At 35.2% G+C, this 16794-nt stretch overlaps 2 protein-coding genes and 1 pseudogene across 3 annotated transcripts; 1 reads left to right on the top strand and 2 right to left on the bottom strand.

The window, feature by feature from the left end:
* On the top strand, positions 1-3159 carry LOC103945124 (ras-related protein RABF2b). The gene is given in 8 exon segments (XM_009355650.3): positions 1-163; positions 1135-1212; positions 1285-1452; positions 1694-1742; positions 1898-1971; positions 2554-2647; positions 2810-2845; positions 2848-3159. Coding segments are annotated over 8 exon segments (600 nt in total). The 5' UTR covers positions 1-124; the 3' UTR covers positions 2910-3159.
* Positions 3160-5974: 2815 nt separating this feature from the next.
* On the bottom strand, positions 5975-7349 carry LOC108865324 (annotated as a pseudogene).
* A 3764-nt stretch (positions 7350-11113) lies between these two features.
* LOC103945125 (TLC domain-containing protein 4-B) lies at positions 11114-15591 on the bottom strand. 2 transcript variants are annotated; one of them, XM_048574269.1, is made up of 10 exons: positions 15275-15591; positions 14376-14418; positions 14088-14297; positions 13913-14001; positions 13686-13824; positions 13273-13347; positions 12586-12707; positions 12436-12511; positions 11987-12046; positions 11114-11558 (listed from the first exon to the last, which is right to left on the bottom strand). In XM_048574269.1, the coding sequence occupies exons 3-10, from the start codon at positions 14223-14225 to the stop codon at positions 11430-11432; spliced, it is 828 nt and encodes a 275-aa protein (XP_048430226.1). In that variant the 5' UTR covers positions 14226-14297; positions 14376-14418; positions 15275-15591; the 3' UTR covers positions 11114-11429. The 2 variants fall into 2 exon arrangements, with proteins under 2 accessions (XP_048430226.1, XP_018502452.1); XM_018646936.2 differs by lacking the exon at positions 14376-14418.
* Positions 15592-16794: the final 1203 nt, after the last annotated feature.

Genomic DNA, 16794 nt, shown 5'->3' with positions numbered 1-16794 from the left:
CTTCTTCTTCTTCTGCTTCTGCTTGCATCAGACCCCATCTTGCCTTCTTCGTCAACGTCTGCGTTCCTCTGCCTCAAATTCTGCTCGATTTTCTGATCTCATCAATTTTCAATCCATTGCACTCATGGCCACCGCCGGGAACAAGAACATCAATGCCAAATTGGTACGCGTTTCTGCTTCTGCGAAAAGCCCTTTTCTTGAGCCTGCTTTCTATTCAATTTTATGAAATTGTGCGATTCTGATTGATCTTTGATGCTGTCCTGTATGGGATTTGTGTAATTTCAACTGGGGTTTAGGAAATTTTGTGTTTTTGATCGGTTTGTGTACGATTCAATGAGAATTGTGATGTGAATTTGGTTTGTTTCTCATGCAATTTGTTTTGGATTTTGGATATTCTGATTTGGGTCTGATTTGTTCAGCTGTGAATTTTGTTCTGCATGATTTGTGCGTAATATTCAGATTATTGTGTATTTTCAGGCCAGTTCATATTTGGATTTATGTTTCGTTATTAATGGATTTGATTGCTTTAATTAACATAAAGGAATGTGGGTTAACAATATCTTTTTTTTTTTCTTTTCTTTAAACCCTGGAATGGTAGTCAATTACAACATCTTTTAATGTCGAAATTTTGCACTTTTGTTTTTCCATAGTTGTATTCTTGCTTGTGTATGGTCATGGTTTTTTAATTTATTTTAGCATCCTCGCTGCATTGAGAAAAAATGGGACTGAAAGCTTGTTAGGATTCCTATCCGTTTAGACCAAAGTTATTACTCTTTCGTATTCTTGTTTATCTCGGTCTGGTTCCGATGTTTTAACCCGAGGGTCTCTGAGAACAAATGAACATACTGTGACTGGTGCAAGTCTCATAACTTTCTTGGTATATGATGTCAGTATTGCCACAATGCTACCATATTATAAGTAGGAATACAAATGTAAAAGCAGGAGTCCATGTCAACATAAAGGTTGTGCTTTCTTTGAAAGATGTTTGCTAATATACTGATCACTAATTCGAATATATGTAGGCATATGCAGTTTAGCATAATGTGATGTATAATTTTTAGTAATTTGTTTATTATTTTTCTTTGGGTATTGCATTTCGTCATTACCAGTTTGATGTTTGATGTGCTGGTTCAGGTGCTTCTTGGGGATGTTGGAGCTGGGAAGTCTAGTCTGGTGTTGCGCTTTGTAAAAGGACAATTCATTGAATTTCAGGTTTGTTCTATAACTTTCAAAGGAAGCCTTTTCTTTTTGGTCCAGACCATTACCGTTTTTTGTATGATACAGGAATCAACAATAGGTGCTGCCTTCTTCTCACAAACATTGGCTGTAAACGATGCAACTGTAAAATTTGAGATTTGGGATACAGCAGGTCAAGAGAGGTACCATAGTTTGGCGCCAATGTATTACAGAGGAGCTGCTGCTGCAATTATTGTGTATGATTTAACAAATCAAGTGAGTATTCTGAAAACATTTTTTCCAGTGTTTGGAATTTTAGATTTCCATGAAATTTATTTCTTTGTTGATGTTGAATTTGCATTCATTCAGTAGAATTCAGGCTTTAGTCATCCCTAGTTGAAGGTTGTTCCTATTGGATATCTTATCATTTATTGCTTTTGTGTCTCATTTTTTGGCTAATGTGATATATTAAGTCAAATGCATCTTAAATAGAAATTTAATTTTACTTTTCTTGTAGGCCTCATTTGAGCGAGCAAAAAAATGGGTCCTCGAACTCAAGTCACAAGGTATTTTTTATCACTTTATTGTAGCCTGTAGACATTCCTCTATTTAATTGATGGGGCATGGAAACTAATGTATGCTAAGTTTTGGTACTGGCTTCTTTAGTTTTCCCATTGTGACATTAATTTTTAATAATTTTATTTTTTTCTCATATGACAAGGTAACCCAAACATGGTTATGGCACTAGCTGGTAATAAAGCGGATCTGGTGGAGGCCAGGAAAGTGGCAGCAGAGGTAAGTCATTACTTTCTGCTTTCTTTTGTTCTGCTTACTGGTTGAACTTTTATATCACTAGATATTTTTCCTGTCCAAACGCCTCATTCTTGAATCATTCGTTCTTCTTGTATAAAGTATGCTTATATATTAGTGTTGGACAACGTTATTACAGTTTCATTCTTATAGTAATATCTTCCAGTTCTCCATTCTGCACGTATTATATGACATGGGTAACTGCAAGCTGTCTTTTTCTCTGTCTCTTTTCATCTATCCAATGTTGATATTTAGTTTTGAAGTTTGAAGCAACTAAGCATATTTCCCTAGGCTTGCGGACTGTAGTTCATGTACTCCAGGTTGTGTATCGCAATTTGTGGTACTGCACTTTTCTGAAAAATATGTGTGAAAAAGATTTAAATAATGTGAAATTAAAATTTATATTTGTTTCCTTGAAGAGGTTACTTTGAAAGAATGGACAAACAAAAGGAACTGTATAATAAAGTACGATGTTTAATGGAGCTTGCTTGACTAGAATCTATTTGTTATAACTTATATGTATATTCATTCTGAGTGCTGCTCGTATAATTGCTGCTGCTGTTGTAGGATGCACAATCATATGCTCAAGAGAATGGCCTTTTCTTCCTCGAAACCTCTGCAAAAACTGCAGACAATGTCAATGACATTTTCTATGAGATAGGTACTTTTATAAGGTCTTTATAGGAGCAATAGCATCTACCCATTTCAGCGCAATGAATTAACTGTTAAAAAATGGATTTACGCATGTCTTTTTGCTTATTTGGTTTTTGTTATAATGTAATTTAGTGATCTGATTGCGGTTTTCTTCTGTTTTGGGGTACAGCAAAGAGATTACCTCGAGTGCAGCCTGTGCAGAACCCGCAGGAATGGTTCTTATGGACAGACCTTCTGAAAGGGTGGCAAGCTCGTCTTGTTGCTCATAGACCGGAGAACCTTCTACGGTGCTTTCGGTCACTGCCTGCTCGGTATTTCCACAATAGCTCGCGTAACTCACGGTTGGAACATGATATATCAGCTATCGAGTTTCACTTGAATGTGTACATTGAATTCAGATTTGTATATGCATGTTTGTTTAGATATGGAGATTGTGATTGTCTTTTCTTGTAATGAAATGGTTTGGCATGAAAATACTCGGATGTTTGGTAGTAACTAATAAGAATTCTTGTTCTTTAATTAGAACTGAACATAATTTTAGTGGAAACTACGAAGTCGGTCCTTGTTGCCCAGTTTTCAGCACCCACACGCACAAAGTACATATATTAGCATCATTTTACAGTTCAGCTTAGTAAGAAAAATAGGGATGTTTGAAAATCGAAATCGATACATGCTGTGGCTAGCAATTGTGGGATTCATTTGGGCAAGTTGTTAGTACTTAGTAGCATTATATTAGTTGGGTTTGAAAACTCGTTTGTTTTTAAAAATGGGAACTTTATGAAAAGGTTTTGGGCTAAGTGTATTTTAATAAAAAAATTATGCTATAACTTTATTTAATGAAAAAGATAAATTTTAATGAAAAGTTCTTAAATTTTAATAAACAGGACAAAAGATTTTAAATTTTAATAAAAAAGACATAATTTAACGGTGTTACATTTTTCTCTCTCCTCTTGATTGTTTATGGCATATTCTCATATTCCAAACACATTTTCTTCTTCTAATTTTGTCTGATACTCATCAAATTTTTTCTGTATCCCTTCGATTTCTTAACTTTCTTCACCAATTACTTAATTTTCTTTTATTGTCCACCCATCTGTGGCTTCCTCTTCTCCTCCACCTACAATCTCACCTTCTCCCTCTGCAAAATAAAAAAATAATGCAAATGAAATCAATAAAATCAAATACACCCACGGATATGAGCCCTGGACTTAAAAACCTTGAATTTTGGTTACCATACAATTTACAAAGCATCTCACGGCGCCGACGGTTTCGTGGATGGAAATTGCTGGGAACATCACACTCGTCTCAATGGTGCATCATGTAAATTAAAATTGTAGGTATAAAAGGTAGTGGCGTGGTCAATAAAGTTGCACAAGGTAGTCTTCAGTGCTTCATATGTCCATAATATATAATAGGTAGTAGGGTGTGTATGTATATATATAGTACAAATATATAGAGGTGTGTGCTGTAAAATAGATATGAGCAACCATGATTGGAGTTGCTTTGGCAGGCAATTTTTGGACCCCAGTGGATGGGTACTGAAAAAAGAAGCAGCCAAAGATGCAACGGCAAAGGAGACTGCGCACACGTTTGAGAAGTTTTTTTTTTTTTTTTTTCCTTCACTTGTTCTTATCATTAAATAAAGTTATTTAATGACTTTTGATTAAAATTCAAAGTTTTGAATATTTTTTTTTATTAGTTTTCCTTTTAAAAAAACATCTCCTTCAAGCTGTATCAGTACATCTTACCTATTGGTGTTTTGTTTGTGCTGTCCTGATAAGCGGCTTATTATAAGCCTATCTGCGGCAGAAAGCACTTTTGTTTTTCAACATGAAGATCCGACTTTTAGCACATACATACTTGCAGGCCTCCTACTACTTATCGTGCATGTTCAATGCTCTATTCTATTCGTTTCGTACCGTTAGCTCGCAATTCTCAGTTGTTACCAATCGGCATAGGGAAGTGATTCCCGCACGCTTTTTTTCTCACACTGTTATTTCTGACATTTTTATTTCATTATCTACATGCACATTAATTTACCTACAACAATTATACCATGGGTGTAATATAATATCTCTTTTTTACAATGATGCAAAATAATATACCAACAAAAAAACATGCCTAACATATGTACTAATTACATGGAAAATAATTTACCTATATTAAGAAGGAATGTAGTTCGATGCATAGTATTAAAAATACTATGTTACACCCATGTTTATAAAACAATAAAACGTGCCTAACATATCTAACAATACATGGAAAATAATTTACCTACAAGTTAGAGAAATGTTATTTGGTTGGGTGTAGCATAAATTTTTTTAATAATTGGAAAAATTAAATATAACTAGGTGTCGTGTAATTTTTTTTATATAATCAGAACAAATTAATTTACCTACCTACTCTTTGAAATGTTCATTTCCAATGATGCAAAATGTTCATTACCTAACTACAAATTAATTTCCAATAATTTACCTACACCAATTATACCATGGGTGTAGGTACCAACAACTAAACTTGCCTAACATAAGTACTTGTACATGGAAAATAATTTACCTATAACAAAAGAAATGCAGTTTGATGTATATAAAATCAACAATATTATGTTCCACTCATGTTTATACAACAACAAAACGTGTCTAACATATATAACAATACATATAAAATAATTTACCTACAAGTTAGAGGAATGTTATTTGATTCAAAATATATAATATAGGTGTAGTATTTATTTTTAAAAAATAATTGGAACAAACTAATTTACCTACCAATTAATATGGATAAAATTGCTACAAAATATATCACGAAAAAAAAAAAACTACTTTTCTAGTTTAACATAGATACGGTTAATGCAAACACTTTTTTCATTTTATTTCACTTTTTCTACTACTTTTAATTTGGCATAAATTTAGGAATTTGAAAAAGGAACCATAAAGTATGAGTGGCATGAGTGTAAATAAATTGCATTAATAGGTCAATAGTGTTCCTATATGTTTGCAAATTTTAAATTAGGGCTTAAATTGAATAAACAAAAGGAGAATAAAGATAAGTAAACAATTGGTTCACAGAGAATATTGCTAATTAAGTTACTCCACTGCAAATGGTTCCATCTTCACCAATCAACTGGAATATAACCAGCTCATCATTTTCACACAATGATATTTGGCCAAGAACAAAAAGCGAATTAAATTTATTGAAACAAAAATAAACTAGCAAAATACATTATGCAAAATTTCAAACTGCAATTGCCGAAGCCTCGTTATTTTGTCTGCTGAAATGCACAACTTTAAAACAGCAAGAACGACCGTATCATGAAAACATGGAAGGGAGTTACTTAGTTTCTTTGAAGTCCTTGAGAGGCTGCAGCTGAAGCACAATCCATTGGCTGAAACCCAATTCTCTCTTTCGCCAGGTCATACACAACCTCCACATTTTGCTGCTGGAAGCTACCGAAAACCCCGGCTGGCCCGTAATCTCCATCATCCATTGTTTGGAACAATAAGCATTTCACCACACTCGAGTTTACTGGAGCTCCCATGGCATAGAAGTGATTTCCTTGGGGCAAAGCAAGACTCACATTATTCAAGAAGTGGAAAGTTATTGGAGGAAATAGTAGGTCTTCCTGATTTGTGATAGTATTATTCATTGTGTGTGGGACTAAATAACAAAGATCAAAAGAGGTCTTTGTCTCCATTTCCTTGGCCCTAGGATACGAAATCACCGACTCAAGAACGGAGAGAAGATTGGAGTAAAATGGCTCAGGCAAATGACGTGTAAGTGGTTCCTGAGTCAATCAGCAAACCCCCATTGCCTTGTGAATCAAACTCTCTCAAGCTTGAGGGCACTTGTGTTACTGCACTGGCATTACCTATTGTGATGGCCTCTAGACCAATGTAGTAGTTGTTAGGGTACATGGGACTCTTCAACATTGGAGTGAATTGCAAGTTTTCCTTGGAAGAAATAGCAACATCTCCTACGACTAGTGGACTTGAAACATTAGGGTTGTTTGCATACTTGAAAGCCAAGAAGCAATGAGAGAAGCTCTTATGTAGAAACCCTAATTGGGATGGGAGGGAAAGCGCTCCCCTACCAAAGCCTGCAATCCCAATAGGCTCTTTATAGGTAGACCCGATGCACCCAAAACAAAACTTGGGAATTTCCCTAGTGACAATATTGTTGGGGGTAGTACTAATTCCATGAACCCTTAGCGTGTCTCTACTAAGTGTCCCTTGGACAACCCCACCTGCGCCATAAGTGTAAGCAAATGAAGGGCATGGTCTAGGACATGTGTCCTTAAGAAGGGTAGCAAGCGAACATCCAGCAATGGTGCATGGATCGATAGAGTTATCTGAGCTATGGATGTCAATGCAAAAGGAGCTCCCACAAAGGTCTCTAATAGACGAAGAAGAAGCTGAAGGAGAGAAAGTGGGCATTAGTTTGTTGTTCCTATCGTCATCACAATCTATGCAAACAAAAGAAAGATTGCCACAAGGAACCCAAGTTAGGTCACTCCCGGTATCCATATATACTTGAGTGACTTGTGAGGGTGTCCCTAAACTAAGAGATATCAAATACCCATCTCTCACTTCCCTCAATGGCTCTACCATGTCTGACACTTGTGATGGCATCTTTTTCGAGTAAGAAGATGCTTTCGGGCTTGGAAGGGAAACCTGAGAATGTGTTAGTCCAAGCACCAGGGAAGTAGAACTGGAGCTATGGCTGGCTAGGGTTTGGTTGAAACTGAAGAATGTTGCAACGGCTAGAAGGAAAAGGGAGGTCGTGCTGAGGGGTGTTGCCATTTGGGATCAAAAGATTAGGTATATAGAGACAGGTGAATCCTTGTTATATGTAGTACCTATTTATAGAGGTCATTAATTCAATGAATTAAAAGGTAGACTAATTATCTGAGCTGCATTAGGGTTTTCTCATATGGAGTAACAGATGTTTATCATCCAGAGGTTCTGAATTAAAATTGCGAGTGTGTGCGCTACACGTACGCACGCACATGAAGGGATGTATAGCATCCGTGCATGCTCAGATATAACACACACACACACACAGAGACCAGAAATCATAAAAAGACTGCGCATGCTTTATTATATATTATACACAGGTTTTGGTCGACTAAGCAAATTCGAACACCCGATGAGAAGTTGGATTAAAATTTCATGCGTTGTAATTTCTTTGCTGTTGCCAAAATGTGAACTTTTATTAAGAATAATTAGCAAGTTCATGCATCATAAACTCCTAGATACATAATGGCACTCACGAATCACGATCATGCCCTGCAAATCTGCTAAGCTTCAAAAACTGCGGGTTTTATGGGTCATATTAACATTATCGAAAACAAACAAAGAACATAGAATTTGGAACATGTCAGACATGGAACCTTCTCGGCTGGAGATGACGCAACATCCTCAAACCACAGGATAATACTGACGAGGACCGATCAGTTCTTGCTTGCCATTCCACAAACTCACATGGGTTTTACTACCATTTCAGGAAGATTACTCGTATTAGTATACCCCCTAATAAAAATTGTATCTGTACATGCTTAGGACATAATACATGCCACTAAACCCTAAACCCTAGCTGTACCTGTACTTTGCTGCATAACTTACATACTTAGACCATAATTTACATGCCACTAAACCCTAAACTCTAGCTGTACCTGTACTTTGCTGCATAATTTACATGCTTAGAACATAATTTACATGCCACTAACCCTAAACCCTAGCTGTCGCTGTACTTTTACTGCATACTTTAACGGATTAATTAAGAATGTACTTTCAAATGTTAATAAAATACGATATTGGAAGATGACACCTGGCCATCCTTTCTTTAATTAAGTTTGCCTATATCGGCTGCTGTTCGAATGCATGTTAACCAAGCTTGCACTTTTGAATTGTTTTTTGCATGATATATGGTTCTATCTAACTTTTCGTTTATTAGTTATAAAAGTAACGCATTATATATATAGTATCAGCTTCGAAAACTATTTTGTCACAATAGCTTTTCCCCAACTAATTCAGTTCTGATTTGCACTACACGGCTACACTACTCACTCAACACTTTGGATACCTACGTTTGGTGGACCAGATTTTATTGAGAATGTTAATTAGTGTGTGTGTATAAATACATTTGTTTTTTTTTTTTTTTTGTCATATCATACACACACATCTGACCCTGAGAACTACGTCAAATATTATTAAAAAATAATATCAAAAGAAGAAAGATTACAAACATTACTTAAATATTATACATCTCACGTTTTTAAACAAAAATATAATAATTAAGTTTACATAATCTAATTTTTCAACCATTTTTTTTTCCAGTATAAAATAGCTAATCCATTTAATATTTCTTGTCATATAATCAGTGTTTAAAATATCGGTACAAGTGGAAGTATTGATATCGATATCGGTTGCTATCGATGGAAATAATGGAAATTTATAAAGAAATTTTAGGAATTGTCAAACATTGGTTTGGACAAAATATAAGAGTTTCTCCAATATTTAACAGATGTATAAGATATCAACAATATATGTCGATTTCAGCCTAAACTTAAAAGTTTCTCTGATATAAGGTGAAGTTTAGAATTTTTCCCCATTTCCATACCCTTCTATGATTTTTGGATATTTCCATGGAAATATCGACTATATCGAAGAAATTTTAAACCCTGGATATAATTGACCGAAGATAAGATTTAATCAACTTTAATTTTGAAAAACTTCTTTTTGCAGAGACAATTGTACTTGGTATGGTTAACATAAAGACTCAAAGTCTGTAAACTTCTTATTTGAACAAACACAAAGTTTATAATATCAAAAAATGGGCATTAGTTGTGGGACCCATTCCATATCAAACTTCAACAATCCAAACCGTCAATTTTGTAAATCTCAATTCATAGATGATCTATGAAAACAATTCTATTCAATTTGAAACCATTTATCCATTTAGTTGTTACGATGAAATTTTAACATTTCTTAGAACACAGTGTTCGTCAATTTCTTTGAACTCAATTAGATGCCTCAAATATTTGCAAGAATGATCTATGAGGTGCAACTTGAAAAATAGATTGTTTGGGTCGTTGAAGTTCAATGGAATGTGGGCCCCACAACTAATCTCTATTTTTTGAAACGTATCCATTCCCTTAAAGAATATATATATATATATATATATATATATATATATATGTTTTCGTTTCAATGCTTTCTATCTTCCACTTGTTCCATGTAAACGGTCGTTACTTGCTAATTTGTTATGCATCCAGTCCTCCCTCGAGGTTGACTGTGCCTTTGGGCAAGGGAAGTTGAGTTTATAAACAATCATATTCAACGGATCTTGATAATTTAAAGGTCAAATTATAGATAAAATTAATATCATTGACAACATATCTGCATTTTAAAAAATTATAATTAAATCGTACCCAACAAAAAAAAAAACTGGTTAAACAAAATGAGTTGAGTTGATATATATTTTACTTGAGCACTAGAAATTCTAGAAATTAGATACCACGAGCCCGACTGATAGATACCTAATAGCTATTCTATTTTACGTAGAGGGGGAAAATGGTACATGGATGCTTTTGCAATCCGTCGCAGGTGCGGTACTAGGTTGATCCTCAAGATTTTTCCTACTTTTGTCTTCAATGCGACGTAAAATCACCAAATGATGACAAATCACAAATAAATAAGAACACACTTCCATTTTTAACTTTCGGACTCATCGTTTATTTTGTCGCTTAAGCACCGTTTGGTACGTGGGACGGGACGGAACAGAGTGGGACAAGGCGTTCCGTCCCACGTTTGGTGCGCCTAAAACGGGTGGAACGAGTTGTTCCACAGGACGAGTTTTGGGTGAATTTTCGTTCCACCTCACCCCCCTGGAACGACTCGTTCCACATCCGTGGAACACAAAATTGTAATCTCTCCATCTCCTTCTTCTTCCTCCTTGTTTCCATCCGAGGGCATCTTTGCTCCCGCTCCGTTCTGTTCCGTCCTGTCCTGTCCCGTCTTGTCTCATTCCGTTCCGTCCTGTCCCGTCCCGTCTGCATACCAAACGATACCTTAATTCCTATTTGATTTATTTAATCTTACAATTTCTAAAAAGGACGAGCTCTGTGGAAATTACTTTTCGGAACATGCTTAGGGTCCTTGTGCATAGGACCTGAATTGTTTGCCATCCCCATCCCATACCCTTCTTATCCCCTCCTATTTCTATGATCACGATTAAACCAAATCAATATTTTATATTCCTATTGCTTTTTGTCTTATTATTTCTAAAAAAAATTCAATATAAAATGTTGACATAACTTAACCGTGACCACAGAAATAAGCGGGAATGGAAAGAGCATGAGATGAGAACGGCAGACAATCCAGGTCCAATATGGATTTGCACATCTCAACTTGTGGGTAGGCACATCCATAATAAGCTAAGCATTGTAGCAAAACTAGTGAAAACATTAAAGAGGTTGCTGAAACAACGCATGCAACTTTGAACCATTTAACTATCGTGACATAATCGATTCCCCTCGTAACTTAACAACAAACTTGGAATCATCTACAACAATTTTGGCCTCCAAAATGCCTCCGGTTTTGATTGCTTTTTAACCCTCCTCTGGGCCTCTATCATTTATACAGCAACAATATAGAAGAATGCACAAGATCAGATCCATCTTAAAGCGCAAGCCTTTCGACTCATTTCAAACACACATATATACATATACATATACATATATATATATACACATATACATACATATATATATGTATATATATGGATATCCATCATTGCATCTTGGCCAATTGCTTCATCAATCCCTTGATAATCTTTCCAAACCACATCAAATTCATTACTGCTAGCACTGTTGGCACGACAAAGACCAAAAGATATCCGAAGATGTGCATCTGGATGATCTGCAATCCAATTAAAATGATTAACTACTTGCAACAAATGACACTCCAAAATCTGAAAAGACGATTCATACAAATTTCACAAAGATTGCTTTTAAGGGAACATGTAAAGGATGTTTTCGTCCCTTTTCATTTCTTTTTTTTTTTCGTTTAAAGAAGTACGACCTGAGAAATATAGAATCTTCTAGAATGGTTAAAAAATGTAAAATATTGCACTCCATGAGCAAGATTCAAGATTTCATCCTGTTCCCAAGAAAAGCACACCAAAAGAGGACGGTGTTGAAAATGCAAAGATCCAAACTTTTTACCCCTTCTCAGAGAACTATCCAAAGAATGTAAAGTGCATAACTCAACTTTTGAAGACTGAAAGTATACAGCAAGCAAAATACAAGGTGTAGGTGGTACATTTCTTCATGGAGTTGCAATCTTACCATATCATAGTGCAAGTAAACATGGTAAAACATGTAACCGAACAGCAGAATTCTTGCCGCCTGCATTCCATAAAGTCCTTCAGAAAGCATGTCTAACAACGATAGTTATGTAACCAGAGGACAAGAAAGATATATGCTCATGATGCTGCTTACATCAAGACAAGTGGCTACGAAATGACTGAGTTTATATTATGGATAGTGCTATTCACACACACACACCTCTCACACCCTTGTTAATTTTTGGCCATTGATCCTCTTCAATTCATTCGATCCGACGGCCGAAAATTGAGAGGGGAGTGTGAAAAGTAAAAATGGGTGTGTGGATAGCACTACCCAATATTATAAGTGAAAGTATCAGGGAAGTGTTGTTGCAACTGAATTCCCTCTATTATATGATAGCCCCACCTTTAATGATCAAAAGATAATAATACAAAAGGACTTCAACTGACCAGCCATAATAAAAATATCACAATGCCGTTTAGGAGATATGCGCTGGACCTCTTCAGACCAGCTGTATCAAGATACCTTCATGAAACCGAAAGCTTATATTAAAGATGGAAAACCATAAACTAAACATAATCTTGTGTGTATAAACTTACCATCTCATATTGATCTCTGGCGTAGTGATCTCAGAGATGAGGATCATGTATGTATAAAGTTGCCCTTCCCCAGAAAACATGGAGTATGCTACTGCAATTCCAGATAGTGAGTGATGGAAAACCTGAAATTGAATCCCACCATATCAAGAGTTATACAGCTGCAAACATGTGGTGAACGTTACTTGTTTCTAATAAAAGATTTGTGTATAAGCTGACTAGTGTTTGTTTAATTATTATATACATTCTTTTGGAAAGAAATAAAATTTATTTTACCACCAAAAAGTCCAACAACAAAAGTAAAACCGTTAAACTCTAACAACACCTCTGCCAAGTGCCAACCATTACAAAGATAAGCAGAACATATATCGAATTTCAACTACAGCCACCTCTCCTATTATAAGAGAAAACTGAATATGAAAAGCCCTAAATTCCAATGAAACTGATCCAAGAGAAAATGCCAAAGTCTAATCAAAAGTGACTAACTTAATTTATATGCAAATGTGATTTCTTTTTCCGTTCACTTAACCTCTTCTTCTCTACTTTCTAGATACATGTCTGTGCAATTAAGCATCACCTTAATGGGATTATTATAACCTTGGTAAATGATGCTTCTGACCCATATGTCAAGACGGTTAGAGCAAACCAATAAATTATATATGAATTGTCTTCCATATAGAAGTTACTTACATACTCGATTCCACCTAAAGAAGGATATAGCCATAACAGCATTCCCAGATCCGCACAGAAGTACCCAACAGAGACCTGTGATATATGATCTTAATTATGTCCCACAGAAAAATGTCAGGAGATACAAACAAAAGAAAGTGCATATAGATGAAACAACCAACAATATATAAAGTCCAGATCACTCGTCAATCTGTGATAGATTGGCTCATGCGTTAATTTCTAACTGCTAGGCTAGGCCTGGTCAGATGATAATGAAGCAAATAAGATAATGTTGGGATTTGTTCATCACTTCCTACGAGCTTAAGGTCAAATTGAAACCGACAATGATATTACACTTGAACAATATACATGTAAAATAATACTTTGATAATAATTGAGAATTCATAATAAAATTAATAATTGAAGGCACATACCCCTAACCCAAAAACAGACAGTGGTGAGCTTCGAAATGTAATAAGGCCAAGGTGCTGTTGGTCAGAAAAGAGATCGGACCCGAACACAAAGTACAAGGACAGAGCTGTGATAAAAATGGCATGAATACTGGAGATACCACTGCAAAAGTTAACTTTTCAAATTAAAAAATTTACAAGTAGTGTTCCAGAAGGGAAGTATTTTACAGTTGGAAAGTGGGTGTCCTCACCGACTGTTCCACTCAATTCGTTGGATTTTTGTAAGACCACCATAAGCCTTAATGTAAAAGGTACTAATTAATTGGGTAAGATCATATACCTGCAATATTTAACGAGTTAATAAGAAAATAGAAAACCAAATCTACAGCTTGAATGAGGCACCCTATAGCACATCTAAGAGCATACCATTTTGCACAAAATTATGCCTCCAATAATGGAAGTGTATGGTATGAAGGGATCTGCTAGCAAGTAGTTTTTAACAAGAACTCCGGCCTGATTTTGGTAAGATTTGATCGCCATAACTGTCTTTGTAGACATTTCCATTGCAATGTGCTAGATTACTAGTTCTTATTTCCCTTCTTTACTTTCTCGTACTAGCTTCCCCACTTCATTTTCCTGTTTAATCTTTCCATTAGCATACTCAAAGAGCAAGGAAGCTACCAGGATAGTAATTTATAATCACAAAATATGCACGTCTTTATCAGTATCATTTTCCTTTGGCTACGGCCGTGAGCATCTGAGGATGACATTTAACCAGAGTAGCTTATATTAGCAGATGGGTAAACAGTAAGTAATGTGATAGCTTATGTGCTTATACCTACAAACATAATCCACAAACAACCTACACAGCCCAACGACAAGAAATAGCCGCACAAATACATCTTTATTTGTTGAAACCAACTTAAATAGATTTGGGCAACAAAAACCTTCGTATAAAAACAACAAACGCAAAGGCTAAAACCAGAATCACAAAACAGAATTAGAGACAGATGAGATCCAAGTAACACCTAGAAGGATAAAAAAGAGACTAAGCAACTCCCAAACTCCAGTTTAGGAGTTTTCAAATACAAATGCATGAATCTACACTAAAAAAACTCGCTGACAGGATTAGATAGTGTAGTCATACATTGGTCAAGCACCAAGACCCAAGATTTGATCTCATGACTGGCCACTAACAGTTTCTTCATTCGAAAAGGAACAAATGACTCAACCGCAGAAACCAGGTGGGCATTGAATAGAAGTCAATGTAAAATGCAGGTACTCCATCAATACTTCGATACGATTACAGAACAATATCAATACAAGCTAATGCAGGAGATCTACAAACACCATTAGAAAAAAAAAATGACAAAATCAAGCAGTACCAGAAGATACCAGAAAATGAAATCAAAAGGGAAAAACAAACTCAGATCCAGAGGCAACCACAATCACATGAGAAATCAAATGGGGTATTCAAAATCAAAGCCCACCTCCACATGAGATCAGAAACCATAATATAACCAAAAGCAGATGAAATGTCAAACAAAACCCAGAAAGCTAAAACAGAGGATTAAAAGCTGAGAAGCTCAGAAATCAGAGGGAGGAGGCCTCACCATGAGCATGAAGTCACAAAAGTTAACAGCCAAAAACCCCTCCAAATCAGATGGGCATTTGGGGAAACACAGGAACCCAGAAGCTAATCAATGCCAAAATCCACAAATCACAAGGAAAGTCGAAAACTTGAGGCGCGGATGCAGATGGGTAATCGAGAAAACAAATGGGTTTGAAGAATTTGTGACCGCAATGGAGAAATGCGAACGCTTGGAATATCCAACCGAACATGTAAAACGGAAGGAGGAAAAGGGAACAGAAGAGTTGAAATCAATGAAAAATGTGAATGCTTGGAATATCCAACCGAACATGTAATAATAAAGTAAAGAAGAGGAGTTATTAGTTAAATAATAAGGGAAGGAACTTCGAAAATGATAAGTGAATTTTTGGGTGGATTTGCAATTTTTCTTGTTATCCAAATGGGATAGGGAAGTGAGAAATGAAAATATGACCGATTTGAACGTACTTTTAAAATGATTGAAGGTCAATTTAGTAAAAATATTTTTGAAAACAATCTTTAGTAAAAATTTAAGTTAATTATGAAAAAACAATATGCTTCTTAAAATGCTTTTAACTCAAAATTAATTTTACCAAAAGCATTTTTGACCTTTTAAAAGCACTTTTAAATGAGCTCATAATGTGTTTGGCCTATTTGGATTCTAGAGTTTGTTTTCATTAGCATTTATGCTAATGTTTGGAGTTGTTTATTAACATAAAAGAGGATCGAACTCACAACTGTTTCAAATAATATAAAAAAAAAATACCAGTAAATTATAAAAAAAATTAGTCTAATATTTTGGAATTTAAAGTTTGTTTGGAGAAGTGCAAGATATTTACAAAAGACAAAAACATTATTTTTGTTTGTATGTGGTGGACTTTTGTGGTGGCATATCAAATGAAGATATTTACTTGATTATTTTCTAAGTTATGTTACCCATATTTTTTGTTTATTTTAATCTTAGGTTGTATATTAACAATGTTAACTTATTATCTTATGTCATTGGTGATATTCCATCACCAACACCATCCTACCCCAATGATTATGGTTGTTACATCATTTATCATATTGCTTTGCTATATTACCTATCATGACTACTTCCTGATTTGACAAATAAATAAATAAATCATGACTAATTCTTGCAATAGGAGAGATTTTTTATTATGTTCGGAATACGAAATAGAATACCACATGTGATTGTATAATTGGAGAAAAGAGTTTTTTTTTTTTTTTTTTTAAGTGATCCTTTAATTGTATAATGCCCTGCGATGGATGTACATTGGGGTCAAGGTGGTCCCATTGACCATTCAGAGTTAGGGAAATATACATGTAAAAGTTTTCCGATAACTCTTTGAAAGTTAGGTATGACTCTCTTTTGTGCTCACAAGTGTTCGATGTAATGCCTATTAAGCATATGCCGCATATCTTGTCGAAACCTCGACATGTTGCGTGTCGAGAGCACTTGACAAATTATATCAATAACACTCATCAGATTGCTTCGGCGTATGTCGATATCTATTGACA

The sequence above is a fragment of a genome, unplaced genomic scaffold, assembly GCF_019419815.1.
Source record: "Pyrus x bretschneideri cultivar Hongxiangsu unplaced genomic scaffold, Pyrus_bretschneideri_v1 Contig7, whole genome shotgun sequence".
In the NCBI taxonomy this organism is placed as follows: Eukaryota; Viridiplantae; Streptophyta; class Magnoliopsida; order Rosales; family Rosaceae; genus Pyrus; species Pyrus x bretschneideri.
This window is presented reverse-complemented; position numbering and strand designations above follow the sequence as displayed.

Coding starts and splice junctions, on each gene's coding strand:
- LOC103945125 (XM_048574269.1), bottom strand. CDS start 14,225: ATGGAAATGTCTACAAAGACAGTTATGGCGATCAAATCTTACCAAAAT. Junction 13,348..13,685: donor TGTCTGTTTTTGGGTTAGGG/GTATGTGCCTTC, acceptor CATATATCACAG/GTCTCTGTTGGGTACTTCTG. Junction 12,047..12,435: donor TGATATTTTTATTATGGCTG/GTCAGTTGAAGT, acceptor TATGGAATGCAG/GCGGCAAGAATTCTGCTGTT.